Here is an 18034-nt window from a genome sequence, read left to right on the forward strand (position 1 = left end):
CTGATTGCTGTGCAAGAATTCCTTTTTTTATTGGCCATCAGACAGCGCTGCTGACGGATATGTTTCAGAAGAAAAACAGGTTTGTCTGTTGTTATTGCCGAGCCTGCAAACGGCAAGATAATTGTCTATTGTTTTCAAAGCACACAGCAGCAGGATAATTAGATTGGGGGAGAACACTTTGCCGAGCGCCTTATTGTTCCACTGTGAACTTTATGAAATATTCGGTCAGCGTGGGGAATTGCCGCGGAGCACAGTGGAGAAACAGATGGGCGAATAATCTTCGACTCCCTAAAGCGGCGTGGCAACTTTTGAACAAATTCCCTTCAGGTGACATCAACAATAAATCAATAAACATAATAAATGTCACATTGTTTTTTATTTGCCTCCAACCTGCTGAGGGAATTTAATGAGTTTAGCGTCAGTATCTGACGGCGATTATTGCTTCTGAAGGCTTGGGAAAATCAAAGCGGGCGGGTCGGCGGGCAGCCTTTAGGGTCTGACTGTGACCTCACACACATTCTGTATACATTCTGCACAAATATAAATACACAACTAATATCCCTACCCACCGGCTGCACAACGAGCTCCTATGACATGTGACATTTAGGGGATAAATCAATTCTGGCCTCACTTGCTGTTGAAGGTCAGCTCTCCAGCACCAAGCACACAGAGGCTATTTTTGTTTTTTTGTTTCTTTTTACTAAATTTCCACACAAGGCGTGAGCGATTTAACACCACGCGAACACGGGAGTTGAGGCTGAAGAGGGTGATAATTGCTACCAGAATGTATTTTATTATAAGCAGTCTGGGCTCACGCTGCTGCGTTTTGATGAGAATAATAAGATATTTTCCCAGCGGCTTGCATCTGAGAACCTAAGCCCCGATTTCCCTGATTTGATGAACAGAACGTCAACCTGGATCCAAGTGCAATTCAGCTCCCTAGCGTTTCAAACGTTTATTCCTCTGCTATCTGAAACCACGGCTTCACACATTTCTGTGGGTCAATTTTGGAAGGGTGCAAAGCTTCTTTCTCAGGAGCCAATGTTCAGAACACCTGGAACAAACTTGATTCATTTAGCTTTTGACTTGTATGTTTGGTGCATTACTTATAATCTAGATCCTGTTGATTACAGCAATTGGGAGAAATGGGAGGAAATGAGTGGAACATTCTTAGAACTCACACACAATCTTGATTACAGCAAAAATGTCCTTAATGTGGCGTATAAAGGTGCATGTTACAATTTGTTATAATGAACCATTTATCATGGCGCCTGTAGTGATGTATTGTTTATAGTGTGCAAGTGTGTAGCTGGTGGTTGAAATTAATCAACACACAAAAACGATATTTTAGTTAAGCTGTGAATAATTGCCACATTTCACAGAACATTTAAACCAAACCCTGACAAGTGTTCCGTTTCCTCCAATGCGCACGCACCCAAGGAGTCAAAAAATAAATGAAAGGAGAGACTTACTTGGGATTTTGCGAGCTCCAAATGATGGTCTCCAGGGATTTGGCTGAAAGTAGCACCGTTCTACACGTCAAGATAAAGATCCAGAGATAATACTTCCAACAAGCCAGTACTGCCATGCTGATGAATGTACACACACGCAGAGTGGGAGCCGAGAAGGTTGGGACAGAACGCCCAGCACGGCAGCGCGCAGTCGGACAGCCTTTATGAGAGTTTGGGCCGGTGAGAAGGTGAGCGTCGGTCAGTCGGGAGCATGTGAGCTCGCTATCACATTCATGTCCTTGTGGCCAACTTTGTGGAGTCTAGTCCGGGCCCAGTGTCCTTGACTGAACCCTCGCTTTCGGTGAATGGCAAGAGTCCTGGATGGCCTGTGGCCGACGCACAAGCGGCGACCTTATGGTTTAAAAAAAAAAGAAAACTAAAAGAAATGGCTTTTAAAGGATGGGGGCGCGCAGTCAGGAAGCTCTGTCAAATTTCGCTCTCTGTCTGTCTACTGGTACCTGTCGCTTGTTCCACATCCATCCATCAGTCACAAGTCCGCTTGGGGGTCCAGCAGCTCCAAGACATTCCAGGGAGCTCTTTCACTCCCCGCTGTTCTTATTGAGAATGGAGTGAGTTTCTATTGTAAATATCCCTCCGGTCTCCAGGGGCTGCTCGGCGTGCGTTCCCGCCGAGTATGTGCTCCGACTCGGACACGCTCTTTGGTCCAAATTGAGGGAGGAAAATGACAATAATAAAAATAAACGCCCTTGTGTGCGCGCCTGTGCTGGCGGATAAAACAAAACAGCCAGGTGAAGTCAGCTCGCTCAGTGACTCCCAATCCAGCCGCTTCCTTGCATGCCGGTGTATTTTTTGGCCGTGTCCAAATCGCACTCACTCCGGCGGCTCCAGTCTGACTGTAACCCGAGCTGAAGCGAGCTGGGCTTTGGTGACCGCCTACCGCGCACCTATCGGCCAATCACATCGCTCGCAAGCAGGAAGTGATGGCATTTCTGGGGGGGGGGGGGGGGGGGGAGGCGAGGAGCGGCGGACCAGTGTTGATTGGGCTGAGCCCCACACCCCCAAACCCACGCCACCATCCACCACCAGCTCCTCGACCCAAATTCAAATGGACTTTGCTATGACTTTTCGTCATAGCAAAACCTCAGCGCGCATGACAGCCTGGTGGACTTTAAACTCTGGCCCCTATAAATTCAAACTTGCCGGAATAGCCCTTTAACACTCGCCCATAAACATATCTCCAGTGTTAACGCTGAAATAAATCTAACTGACTATCATTTCTATGTAAACAAAACGTCTAAATCTGTATCACTTGGAGTGTTTCAAATGTTTCCAAGTCACTGTATAGGATTACAGTGGCAGTTATTCTGGTCCTCTCTTTCTCCTCTTTGAAGGGAATGGTGATTAATGGCCTCTTTGGATCTCTTTCGAGTTGTCCCCTTTCGGGATAATGAACTGCATGAGAACTTATCCTCCAGTGTTTAAAGACAATAGCGGGCCGGTAGCCTATAGTCACTGCAGGCCATTCATTCACTGAGGAAGAAATGCTTGACACATAATTGATCATGTCCATGTCTGTGCCCCCTTTGTGAGTGTGCTGTGTGTGTGTTTAGTTTGGAAGGCGCGAGAGAGTTTCGACTCATTTTTGACCAGATTTGGTCAAGCAATACTGCCCCCTAACGGCTGTGATGGTAAAGAGAAACGTAAGGCGAGCATGTTTAGTTGCTTTTCATAAACTTTATTGAGCCAAGCCGCCAAGGCACATATTTTAAATTAGCTGTCTCACGGAACCCCTCCAAACAAAAATCTCACAAAAAGTGCATGCAAAGGTCAGCTCGAGCATTTAATTATTCTGCTTGTTACTGCAAGCCGCTGGCATAGAACAATGATGCACTGTTGTGATCATTATTTTCAAAACAATTAATAAAAGGACATAATTTACCGCAACACACCCAATGAGCTCACGCGTGTGTGTCTTCAGAAATGTTTTCTACCTCCATCAAGGAGATTGCGTTTTCATCTTTGTTAACAGGTTAATTAAAGACTACAGTAGTCTACTGTTTTCAATTGAACTACTAGCCATAGGCTATGGAAGAACCCATTACATGTTGCGAAAGAGCCACATAGTCTATAACAAATAACTTTTTTGTAAACAATACAAGATAAGGCTTTTTTAAAGTGAGTTTTTCTTTATTTCTAGAAATTACACATAGCTACCCTCACATAATCAGAAAAAAATGGGCAAGGGGGGACTAGGGATGTTCCATACCTTAAAAAAAAAAAATCAGACCGATATCAGTACGACGAGTAATCAATTTGAGTAATCATCAATACTGATACCAAGTACCGATACCACTAGTACTCTTGATACAGAAAATCCCCCCCTCCCCACTCCAAAAAAACCCAATAACAGATAATTTTAAAGAAAGGCAGTGTTAACATTTTCCTTAAAATTGCATGGAATTAATGTCTAATTTCTCATTTCTAGTTCCTGATTGCAAAACGTCCACAAGACGTGTACCAGTATCAGCTGGGTAACTGCCCCATACCAATCCCTTAAAAAAATAAAAAAATAAATCTGATTAAAATAAGTAAATGGCTGATTATTTGATGTCTTAAAAAGTGTATCCTATTTCATTATTATCCCTTTTTGCCTTCCCTGATCTGTTGGGAAAACCGTCCAGGCCAATAATCATAAATGTTCAACAATTCCAATTATTTGTTTTGATCGGAAATTCCCATGTGTGTGCTCATCACTAAGTTCCACCGAGCCATTGACTCTGTGACTGTTACAAAAAACGGAATGACAACCAATTATTAAGTGACCTGAAGCTTAGGATGTTGCAGTACACAAATAGAGGAGCAACTGGTAATTCAGCACACTAGTAGAATGAAGATTAGTAGAACGACTATATCTCATTAGTGAAGTTGAATTTTCTACTGCCTTCCAGTAATGAATGACATTTTTTTCATATCTTTGTTGACAACTCAGTCACTAATAGTACTAAGCAATCAAGTATACACATAAACATGTATGGAGACGGATAGGAGCAGTGCTTGAGCCAAAGCATATGACATCATGGTAGAGGCAGGGCATGTATGGCAACTAATATGGGCTGACTGATGTATATTGACGGTGTGACGACTGACAGAAGTAACAAGATCAATTGTGAGGTGTATTGAGCTGCACTCTATTCACGTATAGCCAAATGCTACATAACGTTAAAGATGAATAATGACCCTATTGCCACAGCAATTCAAAACTTTCTAATGGCCAAAAAAAATGAATTCTTGTTTGTTTTTTAATGAAGTAAAAATAAAAAGTGACATTATCCAAATACCCCAGGAACTAATTATATCGGCCTCTAAAGACTTAAATATTTGGTCTTAACCTGATACCTCTGCTGCACTGAGCCTCAGATTGACACCTGATCTTGGAGAAAGCCGCCTGCGTAGAAGAGCTTGAGGTCTACCACAGCCAGTGCTAGGAGTCCAATAGGAACAGGACTCCAAGGCGTTAATAGTCGACATCTTGCACTACCATGATCAAGCCATAGCTTGGGATCAGAAGCACGTTTTTTTGCCAAGGGCAACATTACAGCAAGATTTGCTGTGGGAAGCAATCAAAATGAACGTTGGAGCGGCAGTTTACCATGACGTGTGGCACTGGAACAAGAACAACAAGTAGTATCTATTTCTTGGGGATTAGCAAAAGAATGTGAAAGATCTACAGAAAAACACAACGGCTTGAAAAAGAATGATGTGTTTATGAGGAAAAAGAAGTGTTGAATGATGCTTTCAGGTCCCTCAACGTGGCACACACACACACAAGTACACACACACACACGTTTGTTTTACTATCTTTGTGGGGCCATCTCATTGACATAATGCATTTCCTAGCCCCTAATCCCAACCATCAAAAATGATTGCCTACCCCTATTCCTTACCCTAACCTCAACTATAACCCAATTCAAACCTAAACTCTAAAACCAAGTCTTGACCCTCAAAAAGAGGTCTAAACTTGTGGGGCCCAGCAAAATGGCCCCACATGGACGGGTGGGCCCCACAACTCTGTGAAATCCTGAAATGTTGGCCCCACTATGTAACAAAAACAAGACCACACACACGTTTGTTTTCCTATCTTTGTGGGGCCATCTCATTGACATAATGCATTTCCTAGCCCCTTCCCCTAATCCCAACCATCAAAAATGATTGCCTACCCCTATTCCTTACCCTCACCTCAACTATAACCCAATTCAAACCTAAACTCTAAAACCAAGTCTTGACCCTCAAAAAGAGGTTGAAACTTGTGGGGCCCAGCAAAATGGCCCCACATGGATGGGTGGGCCCCACAACTGTGTGAAATCCTGAAATGTCGGCCCCGCTATGACACAAAACAAGACTACACACACACACACAGTCGGCTAAGAAATGGTGGCATTTCCCTGTAATGAGGTCATCATGTTAATGTGTGTACTTGGCGGTGATTAGTGCTTCTATTAATAGCCAGAATTAACGTAGAAGCTGCCACAACAACTAGACAAGATTTTAATCGTGTGTTAATGTGTTGAAAACGTGTTTCCATTATTGTAATAACAGTTACACAAATCAAATGAAAGCAGAGCAGCTTTCTTAGAGTCTTGAGTTTCCCCCCAATATGAACCCTGCTACCAAGGACAAAGGCCCTGTCCAATCTGATATCTGCACTAAACAAACGCAGAAACCATGACATCATTCCTGGATAAGGCAGCCGGCAGTCAGGCCAGCAACCTCAAAGTGAAAATAAATCACGATTTAAGTAGCCTTCTCTTGCTTTTAATCTGCCCTTAATGAAATCTGGCACATTTCCCCCCTTGGTGTAGCTCCGGGACACTGCCGTGATCTACGGGCCGGGCTCGGGGCGAGCCGGGCCTTTTATCGGGCTGCATGGACGCAGGTATGAGCCGAGCCCCTCGGCATGCACGGGGTCAAGTGGTTAACCCTCGTTATCTGGGAGAGGACAAGGAACATGTGACTCCGGCGTTCCAGTTGTAATCAATATCGAGCAGCCATTAACTAGGGGGACAACGCATCCTCAAACACACACTCACACATTTGCCATCTGTCTCACGCAGAGTTAAGTGTTCTCTATTATAGTGGCGGATACACACGGTCGTAAACAACATGGATTCTCTCCAAACATCGAGCCATTGAAACAGTGGGAAAACTCTGTTAATGTAAACGTGCTATTTTGAGTTTGTTTCGCTCCGCTTTGATTCAACTGGAACAGCAGCAAGGCCAAACAAAACAGCCGGGCCATCCGCAGACGTACATTTCCTGTTTGTGCAGCGCTTGCTTGATTGCCGCCCAGACATCGTCGCTCGCTTCCTTCTCCATCGTTCCCATCCATCATCTCATGACTGACGCTCAAGTGCTAATTACAGACAAATAATCATCTCTGATAAACATATGCTCATCGGAACATCCCGGCAGGAGATGGAAGCGTCACACACACGCACCCCGCCCCTTCCTCTTCTCCCTTCTGTCATATCACTAATCAAATCTGAAAGTAAGCCCAGACAATAGATGTTTTCCGTGTAACCATTTTTGTCGACATATAAACATGTGGAGGGCTCTTGATAGCAATCCTAATTAGTAGATGGCTGTGATCCTTTAATCTTAACTCACCACAGCTCCTGCCGTTATAGCTTCTTAAAGAGCTCAAGATGAGATTTCAAGAAGAGAAATTGTGCTTTGAAGCTGAATATCACAAATCCGATAAAGGGGAAGAGGCAGTTAAGTCATGCTAACAAACACACATTTTATTAACTGGCTGATTATTTGTTAGCGTAAACTGCCTTTTGTAGGTCTGTGGCCTGGAGTGCTTAGAGAAGAGCTAAATTGATGGAGACTATATGCCAAATGCTTGCCCGCGGGATGCTCTGTCCATTCTAATAGAATTACAAGCTTCTGATAGATGCATCTTTTCTCCAGGCCGACTTGTCTGTCAAACATTAGGTCACACTCAGCGCCAAAACGGAACGCAGAAGAGGGGGGGTTGGAAGGGGGCCGAGGGCAACCAGAAGAAAACGTCTGGAGAGGTGCCCCCGTCCCTGCCAAGAAAAGAAGGCAACAAAAGTGAGAAAAGGGGGTGAGGTTGGACGGAGAGAAAGCGAGAGGGTGGGAGCTGCTGAAGGAGAGTGAAGTGAGTGGAGTTTGGGGGTGAAAGAAAGAGGAGAGAGTGAGAAAGCTACAAAAGGGCTGCATTTCAATCCACACTAATTACGCGCTGCGTGATGGACAGGACCTGCAGACATGTCTGCTATTCTTTTTGAGTGTGTGTGAGAGTGTGTGTGTGTAGGGACGGTGTGAGGATGGGAGGGGCCGGCTTCGAGTAGATATGTCTACTGCCAGCAGCCTGAATAGGACTAAGACCTGAATAGAAACTTCAAAGCGACCTCTCCAGCCCCCTCGGCCCCCTCCCAGTCCCCCATCATGGTCCCTCGGCTGTGTGATGGTCAACAAGCTCCTGTTCAAGTGTTGCGTGTGTGATTCTCGTGTTATTTTCACGCTAGTGAGAAGAAAAAAAACATGCATTTCAAAGTATTTGGTGTATGTGTATTTTTGTTACTCATGAGGCTGTTATGCTTTTAAGGGCGCATTGCAGGATGCAGAAATAATTGGAGCGGAGGATCTGACTCATTGCCCCCCCACCACCACCACCACACACACATCCCCATTCCACCCCTTTTCACATCCCTCCCTCTGAACTGAGCGCTGGCTCTCTTTGGCAGGACCCGAAGAAAAAGGAGCCCGCAGAGCTAACGTGCTGAAGACATGATTGCTGCTAAATGACACAGAGGGATTCAGCATCTCATTTGATCCCAGTCTCATTACTGATTTTGGCTTGTGTTGGAAGACGTTGCGGTGTGAGTCATCTAATTATTCCATCTAGCGTGGGCTTCTGATGAACATCCACTTATCTCCACCTTCTCCTCTTCAAAATGTTTCCTCTTACAGCTTGACTCCGCCAGTGGCTGTGGGAATAAACAGGAAGGCTCGAGGGTGAGGGCCAAGCCAAAAGAGGGAAAGATAAGGTTTGTGTGAAGTGTGTGTACGCCCGTGCAAATGTGAGACTGTTTGTGTGTGTGTGTGCGTCCAGTATGAGTCCACTTGCACCAGTCAAGAGTCAGGTCAGGCTCCAAGGCTCATGGGATTAGCATGTCATTGTTGCTGCCTGGTGTCAGCGACACATCCTCGGTGACATCATCACTCAGGACTCGGGAGCACATGATTCATCTCACTTCACTGCTTAACTGAATTCAAGTGCCATTATACTCCACCTCTAATCTGAGGATTGAATAAAGTAGCCTTATCGGAGTTCTATTTTACGCTGGCAGGTGCAGCGTAGAGGCCACATCAGCTTTGATCATATTAATTGTACGCCCGGCTGCAATCTGAGGGCTGTGTTTACATTTTCATTTTTAAAACCCTATCATTGTACCTTTTTTCAAATCTTCGCAACATCCATCATCAGCTTCTGGGAAAATACACATATACTTGAGCCGCAGAAAATCCCCACCGAGATAACCTTATCGTAAGATATGTTATCCGTCACTCTGATGATGTCATGTGTTTTTAGTGAGACTATAAATACAATGGCCATAAATATTCCTGAACTCAGTGCCCACATGTAGTAAATGGCTAGACATGAGGGGAAAACACAGCAAATGCCACATTTTTGCTTGAGTAGTACCTGAAAAAGAACAGATAAAATTATCAAATCGTCTAATGTCGAATTGTTGTAACTCTCTCAATACAATGCAGCAGGAAAGGAAGAATGTGAAAAGCAGAAGAAAAATATATACACAAAAAACTCACATTACACATTTTCTTCTTCTTTATAGTTTATTTGAATTGAGGTGACACAATAAGGTTGAAAACCTAGAACTAAAAAAAAAGGCGTCATTGATACATGAAAGTAACTTAGATTATAATTGCAATTGGTTCCTAATTTTACATTAACACTAAACAAAACCACATGGCAAGAAACACAAGCGAAGCTAAATTGGCTAAGGTTAGGCTAGCATGGCTCCAGGTATGGAATGGACTGCTAGCCTATTTCTATAGCGCTTTTTTATCTATAGTGCCCAAAGCGCTTTATAAAGACTCACATTCACCCATTCAAACAGCAGTGGTTGGCTGCTGCCTCACAGGGCGCTGCCAGGTCCACTGATAGGAGACGACCACTCTACCACTGAGCCACACAGATCACAGGTAATTGGCTGGGTAATCACATTGCAAGTCACATGGTACTTAGCATTGGCAATTAGCATTAGCGTTAAGCTAATTGCTATTGCTAAGCTAATAGCTACAGTAGCATGAACACTCAACAACAATCCTTAACCAAAAAAAATCTCAAACAGTGTCTTAAATTGGGCCAGATTCGCTCGTATTGAGTCAAACAGAATTGTGAGCACTTTTTAGCCTACAGGAAATGTATTTTTGTGTTTTGTTGTAAATTGATGTGTGATTTATTGCCTCTCATTTTAGCCTGGCTCTTAGCTAACCTGAGTATATTTATATATATGTTGTAAAATGTTAATGTGCAATGTCCCTTTTCAAATAAATAAATTCAAATTGAAACGTTTGAAAATCGTACACGTTTCACATGTTAGCATTAGCATAACGGCAAGGCTAATAGCTAGGAATCATTCACCTTACATTTGCTGGCCTATATATGAGGCACCACTGTGGAGATTCCCTTCATTGCAGCTACAACTTGCACAAGATCTGGGTCTTGCCCGGTCCCTGATCAGCTAATTAACTAATTAGTTGACTGATTAAAGAGTTTCATGTCATTTTTGTTGTTAGCAAAATATTTGTATTTCAAACAGAGAAAGGAGAAATATGTGATTTTAGAAGTAGAAGTTGGGCTATGAACACACCTTTGGCATCTATCAATAGAGACAAAAATAAGGTAGTTTAAACTTGTAAATCTGAAGGTGTCCTTGTTAGTAAGCAGCTGAGGGTACACAAAGCACACTCAGCCTCACCATCAAAGCATTAGCAATTACTCCCATGCTCCTTCACTCTGGCATAAATCTGCTCTTATCTCCGCTTGCTGCAGGATCTGGGAATATCAGCCTCAGCATCTGCTCCAACTACAAACCCAGCCTCTAAAAGCACAACAAAGTGGCTCTGCAGGCATAAATAAGGGAGGGAGGGGTAACGGAAAGAAGAGAAGGCAGCATAGGAAGGAGCTGACAAAAAAAGATAGGCAGAGGGACGTGCAAGGGTGTGTCCCTGTTTGTCTTATTAGCCCGAAGCATTTTGGCTCGTTTATATTGCAATCTGTCAATCAGCAAGAAAGAATACTTCAAAAAGCTGCTTTTCTCAACTTTTACGTGTTTCTCAACCAGCAAAGGTGAATCAAGTCTTCACAGGAAATGAGGATGAGTATGAAGAAAAAGGTCAACAACCTTGGTTTGGGTAAAAGGTCAGAGTTGAACAGTTAGGTGAAGGCCATGCAAGTGAAGGCCACTGTGTCATATTTATTAGAGGGGTTGAGCTAACAGTTGTCTGTAAGAGGATCTGTGAAAACTGAGAAGTTGCTTTCTTAGACAACGCTTTGAACTCAAAATGGGGGCGGGGAAAGTTATTTTTGGCTTTTTGTTTATACTGTATAAGAATGGAGTTTTGGGGCCCTAAAGTCTTTTTTTGTCTATTTGTTACGATGGAATTTTGGGCCCTAAAACATTTAAAAGGGGGCTTAAGATTGAAGGTCTTGGACAACAAGAGTTATTGTTTCCATGTGAACCCCAAATGTTTGTGAAAACAAACGACAAGGTTTCATCAAAGGTTTCTGAGAGTGAACAAGAAACACTCAAGGAATGTATGTGCTTCTCACGGCATGGTTAATTGGTCCTTCTACCTCACCGCAGTATGTTGATTTATTTTTTAATAAACAAGAAGGATAAGACCCAACCTGTTGAAAAGGGCTTACTTAGATCGAGATGCGGACTGTGGTTGATTGGCAAACTCCTATATCAAGGGCACACAAGAGGGATTTTAGGTTTTGATCATTTTTTTAGACAGTATTAAGGCAAGACCAAAACTGTTTGGAACACAAGCTTAAGATGCCTTTATTAGCCTTTTCACTTGTTCCCTTGTCCTGGTCCTTATCTTCCTTTTATTGTAGAGGTAGACACGTCAGATTCCAGAGTGGGAGCGGTTCTTTCATGGCGATCCCCGGTTGATCAGAAGCTTCACCCCTGCGCATTCTTCTCTCAGTGCCTTTGTCCAGCTGAAGTCAATTATGATGGTGGAAGAGAGAACTGTTGGCCATCGTACTGGCTCTACAAAAGTGGATGCACTAGCTGGAGGGCACGGCGAAGCCATTCCTGGTCTAAACAGATCATACAGTCCGACTAGGGGTTGAATTTCCGTCAGGCACATTGGGCACTGTTTTTACTATAACCCTTTTCATCTTAAGAGTCACTTAGCATTCTGAATCTCCGAAGACCAAGCCATCTAGGAGTCAACAATTCTTGATTCGTGATTGCCCAGAGGTTTTGGTTGACCTACTCTGTGTGTGTACCTTCTATGTCAAAACTAGACTTTATCACTGGGCTTTCTCAGTCTCAGGCAACTTTGTAATACTCAATGAAGTTGATAGTTTTTCCAAATCCTGCCTAAGTTTCCTTCTTTACAGCTAAGACATTTTTCCACACTAGTCTCTGACCGTAGACCCCAATTAATTTCCCAAGTTTGAAACACAATCTTCAAGCTTTTCTTCTGGCTATCATCTCCAAACCAATGGTCAGGCAAAAATGCTACAATCATAGAGAAATTGCCACTTGTGAGGACCCAAAAGCAGGGAAGAAAGGTAGGATGGCACTCAAAAACAGGGACATCCACAGATGCAATGGTTCAACAGAATGAAAGGAAAGAGGGAACTACAAGCAAACTGACTAGACAACAAGGGACACCTAGACAAGACACTGGTTGGAGGGAGCTGATTGGGCCTAGGCTGATGAGAAAAGGTGAAAACAAAGCTAACGGGCAAGACAAGAAAAAGGCACACGAGCAAACAGGACATACCATGAAACAACACTAAACCAAAGCCAGTGACCAATCCAGAATGTGACCCGCGTGCCACCCGAAATCAGCTTGGATGGTTCCCAGTTACGTACCTGGAACTCTTCTGAGGACAAGCGGTATAGAAAATAGATGGACAGATTGTTTTGACACAGTGAAACACTTAATAGTAGGACAAATACAGTACAGGAAGTCCCCGAGTTTCGAAACACTCGAGCTCCGACGTTTCGACTTTTCGATGGCTGCGCCCTATCCACGATTTTGTCCCTCGTCCGCCATTTTGTTCCCAGTGTTTCTGCTTAGCTAGCTATTAGCTAGCAATAGCTTTCACAGCTTTCCCCCTTCTTTTCCATCCACCTCTAAGCAGTAATGGTAAGTACAGCATGTTATCTTTTTATTTTAATGTATTTTAGTTTTTTTGTACAAAGTATTTTGTAAATTTCGACTTTAAAGGTGAAATCCGACGTATGCGGAAATTCAGGTTTTCCATCGCCAGTGTAGGAACGGAACTCGTTTGTAACTCGACGACTCCTCTGTATAGTTAGAAGGATTGTGGTCAGGAGTGACAATTCAACCTGGGGTAATGTGGTTAAATTAGCCAGAAGCAGCTTCGTGCAAGTTAAGCAGAGCTGCAAATTCCCAGACTAGCAATAGATAAGAGCGTTATCTTCTGATAAACAGCACCTATTTGATTGCATGGTAGTGGGGGAGTTGTGTTTGGTAATGCGTCCTTGAGTGACCTTCTGCCTCCAGGAGTTCAAATACTCTGAATATTTTGAAGATGAAGGAAATTGCTTGTTTTGATGTGCCTCTGAAAATATAGTAGGAGAAAGCAGGCAACCAATGTCACACTTGCTGCCAAGTGAGGCGGAAGAGGAGACGGCCATTCGCCAGAAGGAACGCTCCAGCGAGATGCAGACCAGTGGTCGTCATCCTAATGGAAGCAGGAGCAACCGTGCTGGCTCACTGCATGTGACAGATCAGCCCATAGAAGAAGCTAATTTAAGCACGGCAAGAAATACGCTAAATTCTATCATTCTTGATCCTTGGGGTATTTTGATGAAAGAGTCATGTTATTAAGAGCTGGAATCTGTTTTAACTCGTGAAAAAAGAAGAAGAGTATGTCTTGTTTAAAGCATTTTCAGTTCATTTATTCGATCAGCTTCAATCAGAAAAATACAATACATATTTTTTTAGAGGCTCATTTAAGTAGGATTCATTTTGACAAAGTGACAGGAAGGCCGGAGCCAGCTGGAGATTCAAATATCAAAACTTTAAGGCAGATGTACTAACCACTCAAATATAACGGAAAGGAAAATCCTTGTTTTTACTTGTGTCAACCAACTGCCATCAGTGTCCCTGGACTCATTTGTTACATTGTTAACCCAGTTTGCAAGATCGTAGATGTTTGCTGTTTCCTACTCTGTGATCAAGCGCCACATTGCTCACACGCGACAAAAGCCACACAGGTGACAGATGAACGAGTCTCCAAACTATTTCAGGGGACGGTTATTTTTCTCACGCCTCCACTCAAGCAACATCTTCCATTGTGACCTCTTTATCGCACCCCCACTACTACTGCTGCTTTACCTTTACCTCCCTCCTCTCCTTGCCACCCAGTCCGTGTGGAAACCAGTACCCACTATGAAGTCGCACTATGCGACTGTAGAATGTTACTTTCCAGTTCAAAGCGAACATGAGCTCCCAAAAACGCCCCCCGGGTCACAAATGTGTTTTTTGAGACAAAATGTTACAAGTAAATGTTATGAGGAAAATACCTCAGCTCCAGGTGCTGGGATCGGGGTCATGGGTGAAAGGTGTGGGGGGGGGGGGGGGGGGTCACCCACTGCCCCTCAGGGCTGCGTGAACCCTGACCTCACAAGACTGATGAATTGTGTGCTAACAAGGACCAGCTCTCCCTTTACTGTGCCTGCACTCTCTCGTCTTGTCTTTGACGCTGGCTAATTTGACCCCGCCCCTTCCTCCTCCTTCGTTATACCTGCTTGGACCTTTAAAGTAGCTCACCATCTGTCCCCTCCCTTGGATTTATAATCATCATCATATCACAGTCAAACTAGGTACAGTCGCACTCTTGCATCATCTAACCCCTACCGCATGCAACAGTTAAGAATAGATTGAATGAAGCCGTATTGGGAGGGGTGTTAAATCTCGGGGTGTTAAATCTCGGCCAGCCATTGAAGTGCTCTCGCTCTAATGAGGCAAGGCTACCTCATCGCTGGCTCAGTCACACACAAGTGAAAAGCTAATCACTGGCACGTGCATGGCCAGCCATACACATAGAAACAGACAGACGTTGCATTAACACACATCTGCACCCTGGGCCATTACACACACACACACACACACACACACACACACACACACACACACACACACACACACACACAAGCCAATTAAAGAGACGAGTCTTATTAGTGGAGGTGTCCCGGCTCTCGTTAATCACTGGGGTTTCCTGGCAGGGGCTTAGTGACACTCGGAGCTCTTCGTCATCTTTATGGGACCCGTCTCATCACTCCTTATAAGAGACTCATCCAAACTTTAGTGAGACTCATGATTTAGCCGAGCAGCTTGGCCCGGCAATGCATTCAGTCATCCGCGGGTCACCTTTGAATAAGCTTTGAGGGATTAGGGAAGCGTACAAGAGGAGGTCTCCGCATGCATGATTTCAACTGTAAAATGACTATAGTGGTTCTTCTTTCTGCACGAGAAGCCATTATAATCTTTGCCGCTCAAGCTCAGACCCAGTGGGACGAGGGAAAGTGGCCCGACAACAATAATGTGACGCCAGGCGAGAAGCTGTAGAGAATCCGATTCCAGGGTAAATATCCATCTAGTCCCTGATGAAAAGTGTTCTTGTTTTCTCGCCTGGCGGGGCTGAATGGCCTGCTCGGACCTTTGGACCACCTGCAGCTCTGCTGATGACAGATTCCCTCCTCACACTTGGACCATCTCTGGCCTCTGCGCTAATCCCACTGCTTGTGTCGTCTAAGGTCAATAGTCCTATCACTCGTGCACACCTTTAGCTGCGTTGACGCCTGCGTGTCAGTGCACAGCAAACCAATGGCGCAGTTTGGAAGTTCCCACGGCGCTCTTATTCATTATCTCCGACCTGTTCTGGCCTGTCTCATGAAAGCTGCTCCTTGTCATTGAAGGGCATTGATCCTTTACTCACTTTACAGTTAGTCGCAACTGTGCTTCCTCCCCCTGATCCACAACACACTCCTTCACTTTATTTGCTCAACACATATTTGACTGCATTGTTGTAGTCAAGGGCCCACAGTAGCGGTGCCAGAAGCTGTAGAAATGGAAACTGGTTGCACTGTTGAGGGGCCGATAAAAGCAGGATAGGATACACACATACTGATTTGAACAGTTTGTTTTTCGAATGTGAGAGAACCCACACATAATGGCAACACTATCGCCAAGTGTGTTCTTCATACTCTTAAACACTGTCGTGTGCTCGAGATAACCAAGACAGGACACCACACCACACACAAAGATCTCTCTACAGAAAAATGGGAGCCTCCTCCCCCAAACTAGAAGTCTGTTGGAATACCAAGACTGCCACAGGGCATCCAGACTGCCGGAAAATGAAAAGAGTAGAATGGCAGGGAAAGGCACACAAGAGGCTAGGCTAACTGTTAGCTTATTTGTTAGCTAGTTAGTTTGCCACTGCAAATGCTTCTCCTTGCCATTTTTATTGTGGCGAATGACTTGTGAGATGTTATATGAACACTCAATTCAATTCAATTTGTGTCGAACTTCAGGTCACGTCCTCATTGACTACTGTATTGACAATTCCGAACATCCGGGCATTTCTGCTATTTCCACAATGCAACGCTTCATTTCCACGGTGTATTGTATTGCTTTTGCCTGTGACTAGCATGCAAACCAGGCATGATATAGTAGTCAAACATTTTATCACATTTTTAAATCAAAATAATCCTCACAAATCAAATTACAACGATCCAAAGTCCAATGCTTTTCAATGAGTGGAGAGCTTTGCTTCGCCGAGGAAAAATGCTGTATTCAAGGAAAGTGGGAAATCATAAATATCCCACTCGGATTGTGCCAGCTCCGCCCTCAAAGTGTTCGCGGTAAATGTAAATACAAGACATATATGTTCAACAACAAGCAATTTATTGGAATCAGCCATCTTTATTGTTTAGATTTGCCTTAAATGCTTTGAGAGGGGAACTGTGACACACCGAGTGGGATAAATCCACCCTTATGACTTGTGATGTCATTTCGGAATTGTCAATTGCTCTGTTTTACGTCACAGTCGCGGAGTTCGTAGCTCAGTCAAACTCTACGGTCACACACAAGAGTTTGCTATCGTAAATAACTAACAGATTTAACATTTAGAGCAAATCAGGGAGAAAAAACAAAACCCAATCGACAAACCAAAACGAGAATGTCAGGTTTGGAGGACGGAGCAAACACTGGACAAGTGATTGCACATTGTTTCTATCTATTGACAATTGCATGCAATAATACAAAACCCAAATAAGTACACAATACACATGTAAAAATAAAAGCCTTTTCAGAGAGCATAGAAATCTTTCATTGCACCGTGACACACTTGTGAAGTGCAATCAATTGAGTTGTGTGCATGTGTGTGTGTGCTCTAATCTGGGGCAGGTCCTGGTGAATGATTTTCCAGGATCAGCTGCTCTGCCTTTACAAGCAGATTACAGGCGGCATACTCATTAATGATTTATTCACTGAATTCAACATTTTCTGGGTTTATCTTCATACAGACTCTTGGAAGTCTCAGCCTGTGTGTTCGGAACCCCCTGAGAGTCCATATCCAGTACATGAAAGGAGAGGTTGTGTTTAACATACACCATGCACATTTCACATTTTCATAAAGTACTGTTTCAATGAGATGACTTTTCTCTGTGAACTCATTCGTGTGAAGCACGGTTCCCAGTCCTCCTTGACCCTCTTGAGGTCTTAACATGGCCTGCGCTGATAGGCCTGTGGAGGGCTGGAGGTTATCAGGAGTAAATAGAAGCCACTCAAGAGGCTCAGATTTAGGTCTGCAGCCACCATCAAGCTCGACCCAACACATGCTCATTAACTGTTGTAGGATCAAATAAGAGAAAGTGAAACTTGTTTTGCCGCAAAAGCAATGTGGACATAAAGTAGTCTTTCAACTGGCTTGACTGCTTCAGCTACACGCAGAACTGGTTTCACTTGTAGTTAAATGTTTATCACAAAAGGGTGATAAGATAAGGATTTTTCTGCACGATTCTGATAGCAGATGGGGACAAGATAGTAAATTGCAGAATGTGGTACTGTTGGCCATTCTCATTGTAAATAATGCAACACTGGCAGATCTTGAATTCTTCTGTCGATCTAATTAAGTGTACACAACATAATGATCTATCTTGTTAAAATTTTGTCAGCAGTATTGATAGATTTATTTTTATTACTGTGGTTAAAAACGGCAAAGCATCATA

General features: G+C 43.7%; 1 protein-coding gene across 1 annotated transcript in view; it reads right to left on the reverse strand.

Annotated features, from left to right (window-relative positions):
• The window catches only part of efnb1 (ephrin-B1), an 84807-nt gene extending 82447 nt beyond the window's left edge, over positions 1–2360 (reverse strand). The window contains exon 1 of the mRNA XM_077577920.1: positions 1473–2360. Within this exon, the coding sequence (XP_077434046.1) occupies positions 1473–1588 (116 nt within the window). The 5' untranslated portion in view covers positions 1589–2360. The remainder of the gene's footprint in view (positions 1–1472) is intronic.
• Positions 2361–18034: the final 15674 nt, after the last annotated feature.

This window comes from Vanacampus margaritifer, chromosome 10 (genome assembly GCF_051991255.1).
Source record: "Vanacampus margaritifer isolate UIUO_Vmar chromosome 10, RoL_Vmar_1.0, whole genome shotgun sequence".
In the NCBI taxonomy this organism is placed as follows: domain Eukaryota; kingdom Metazoa; phylum Chordata; class Actinopteri; order Syngnathiformes; family Syngnathidae; genus Vanacampus; species Vanacampus margaritifer.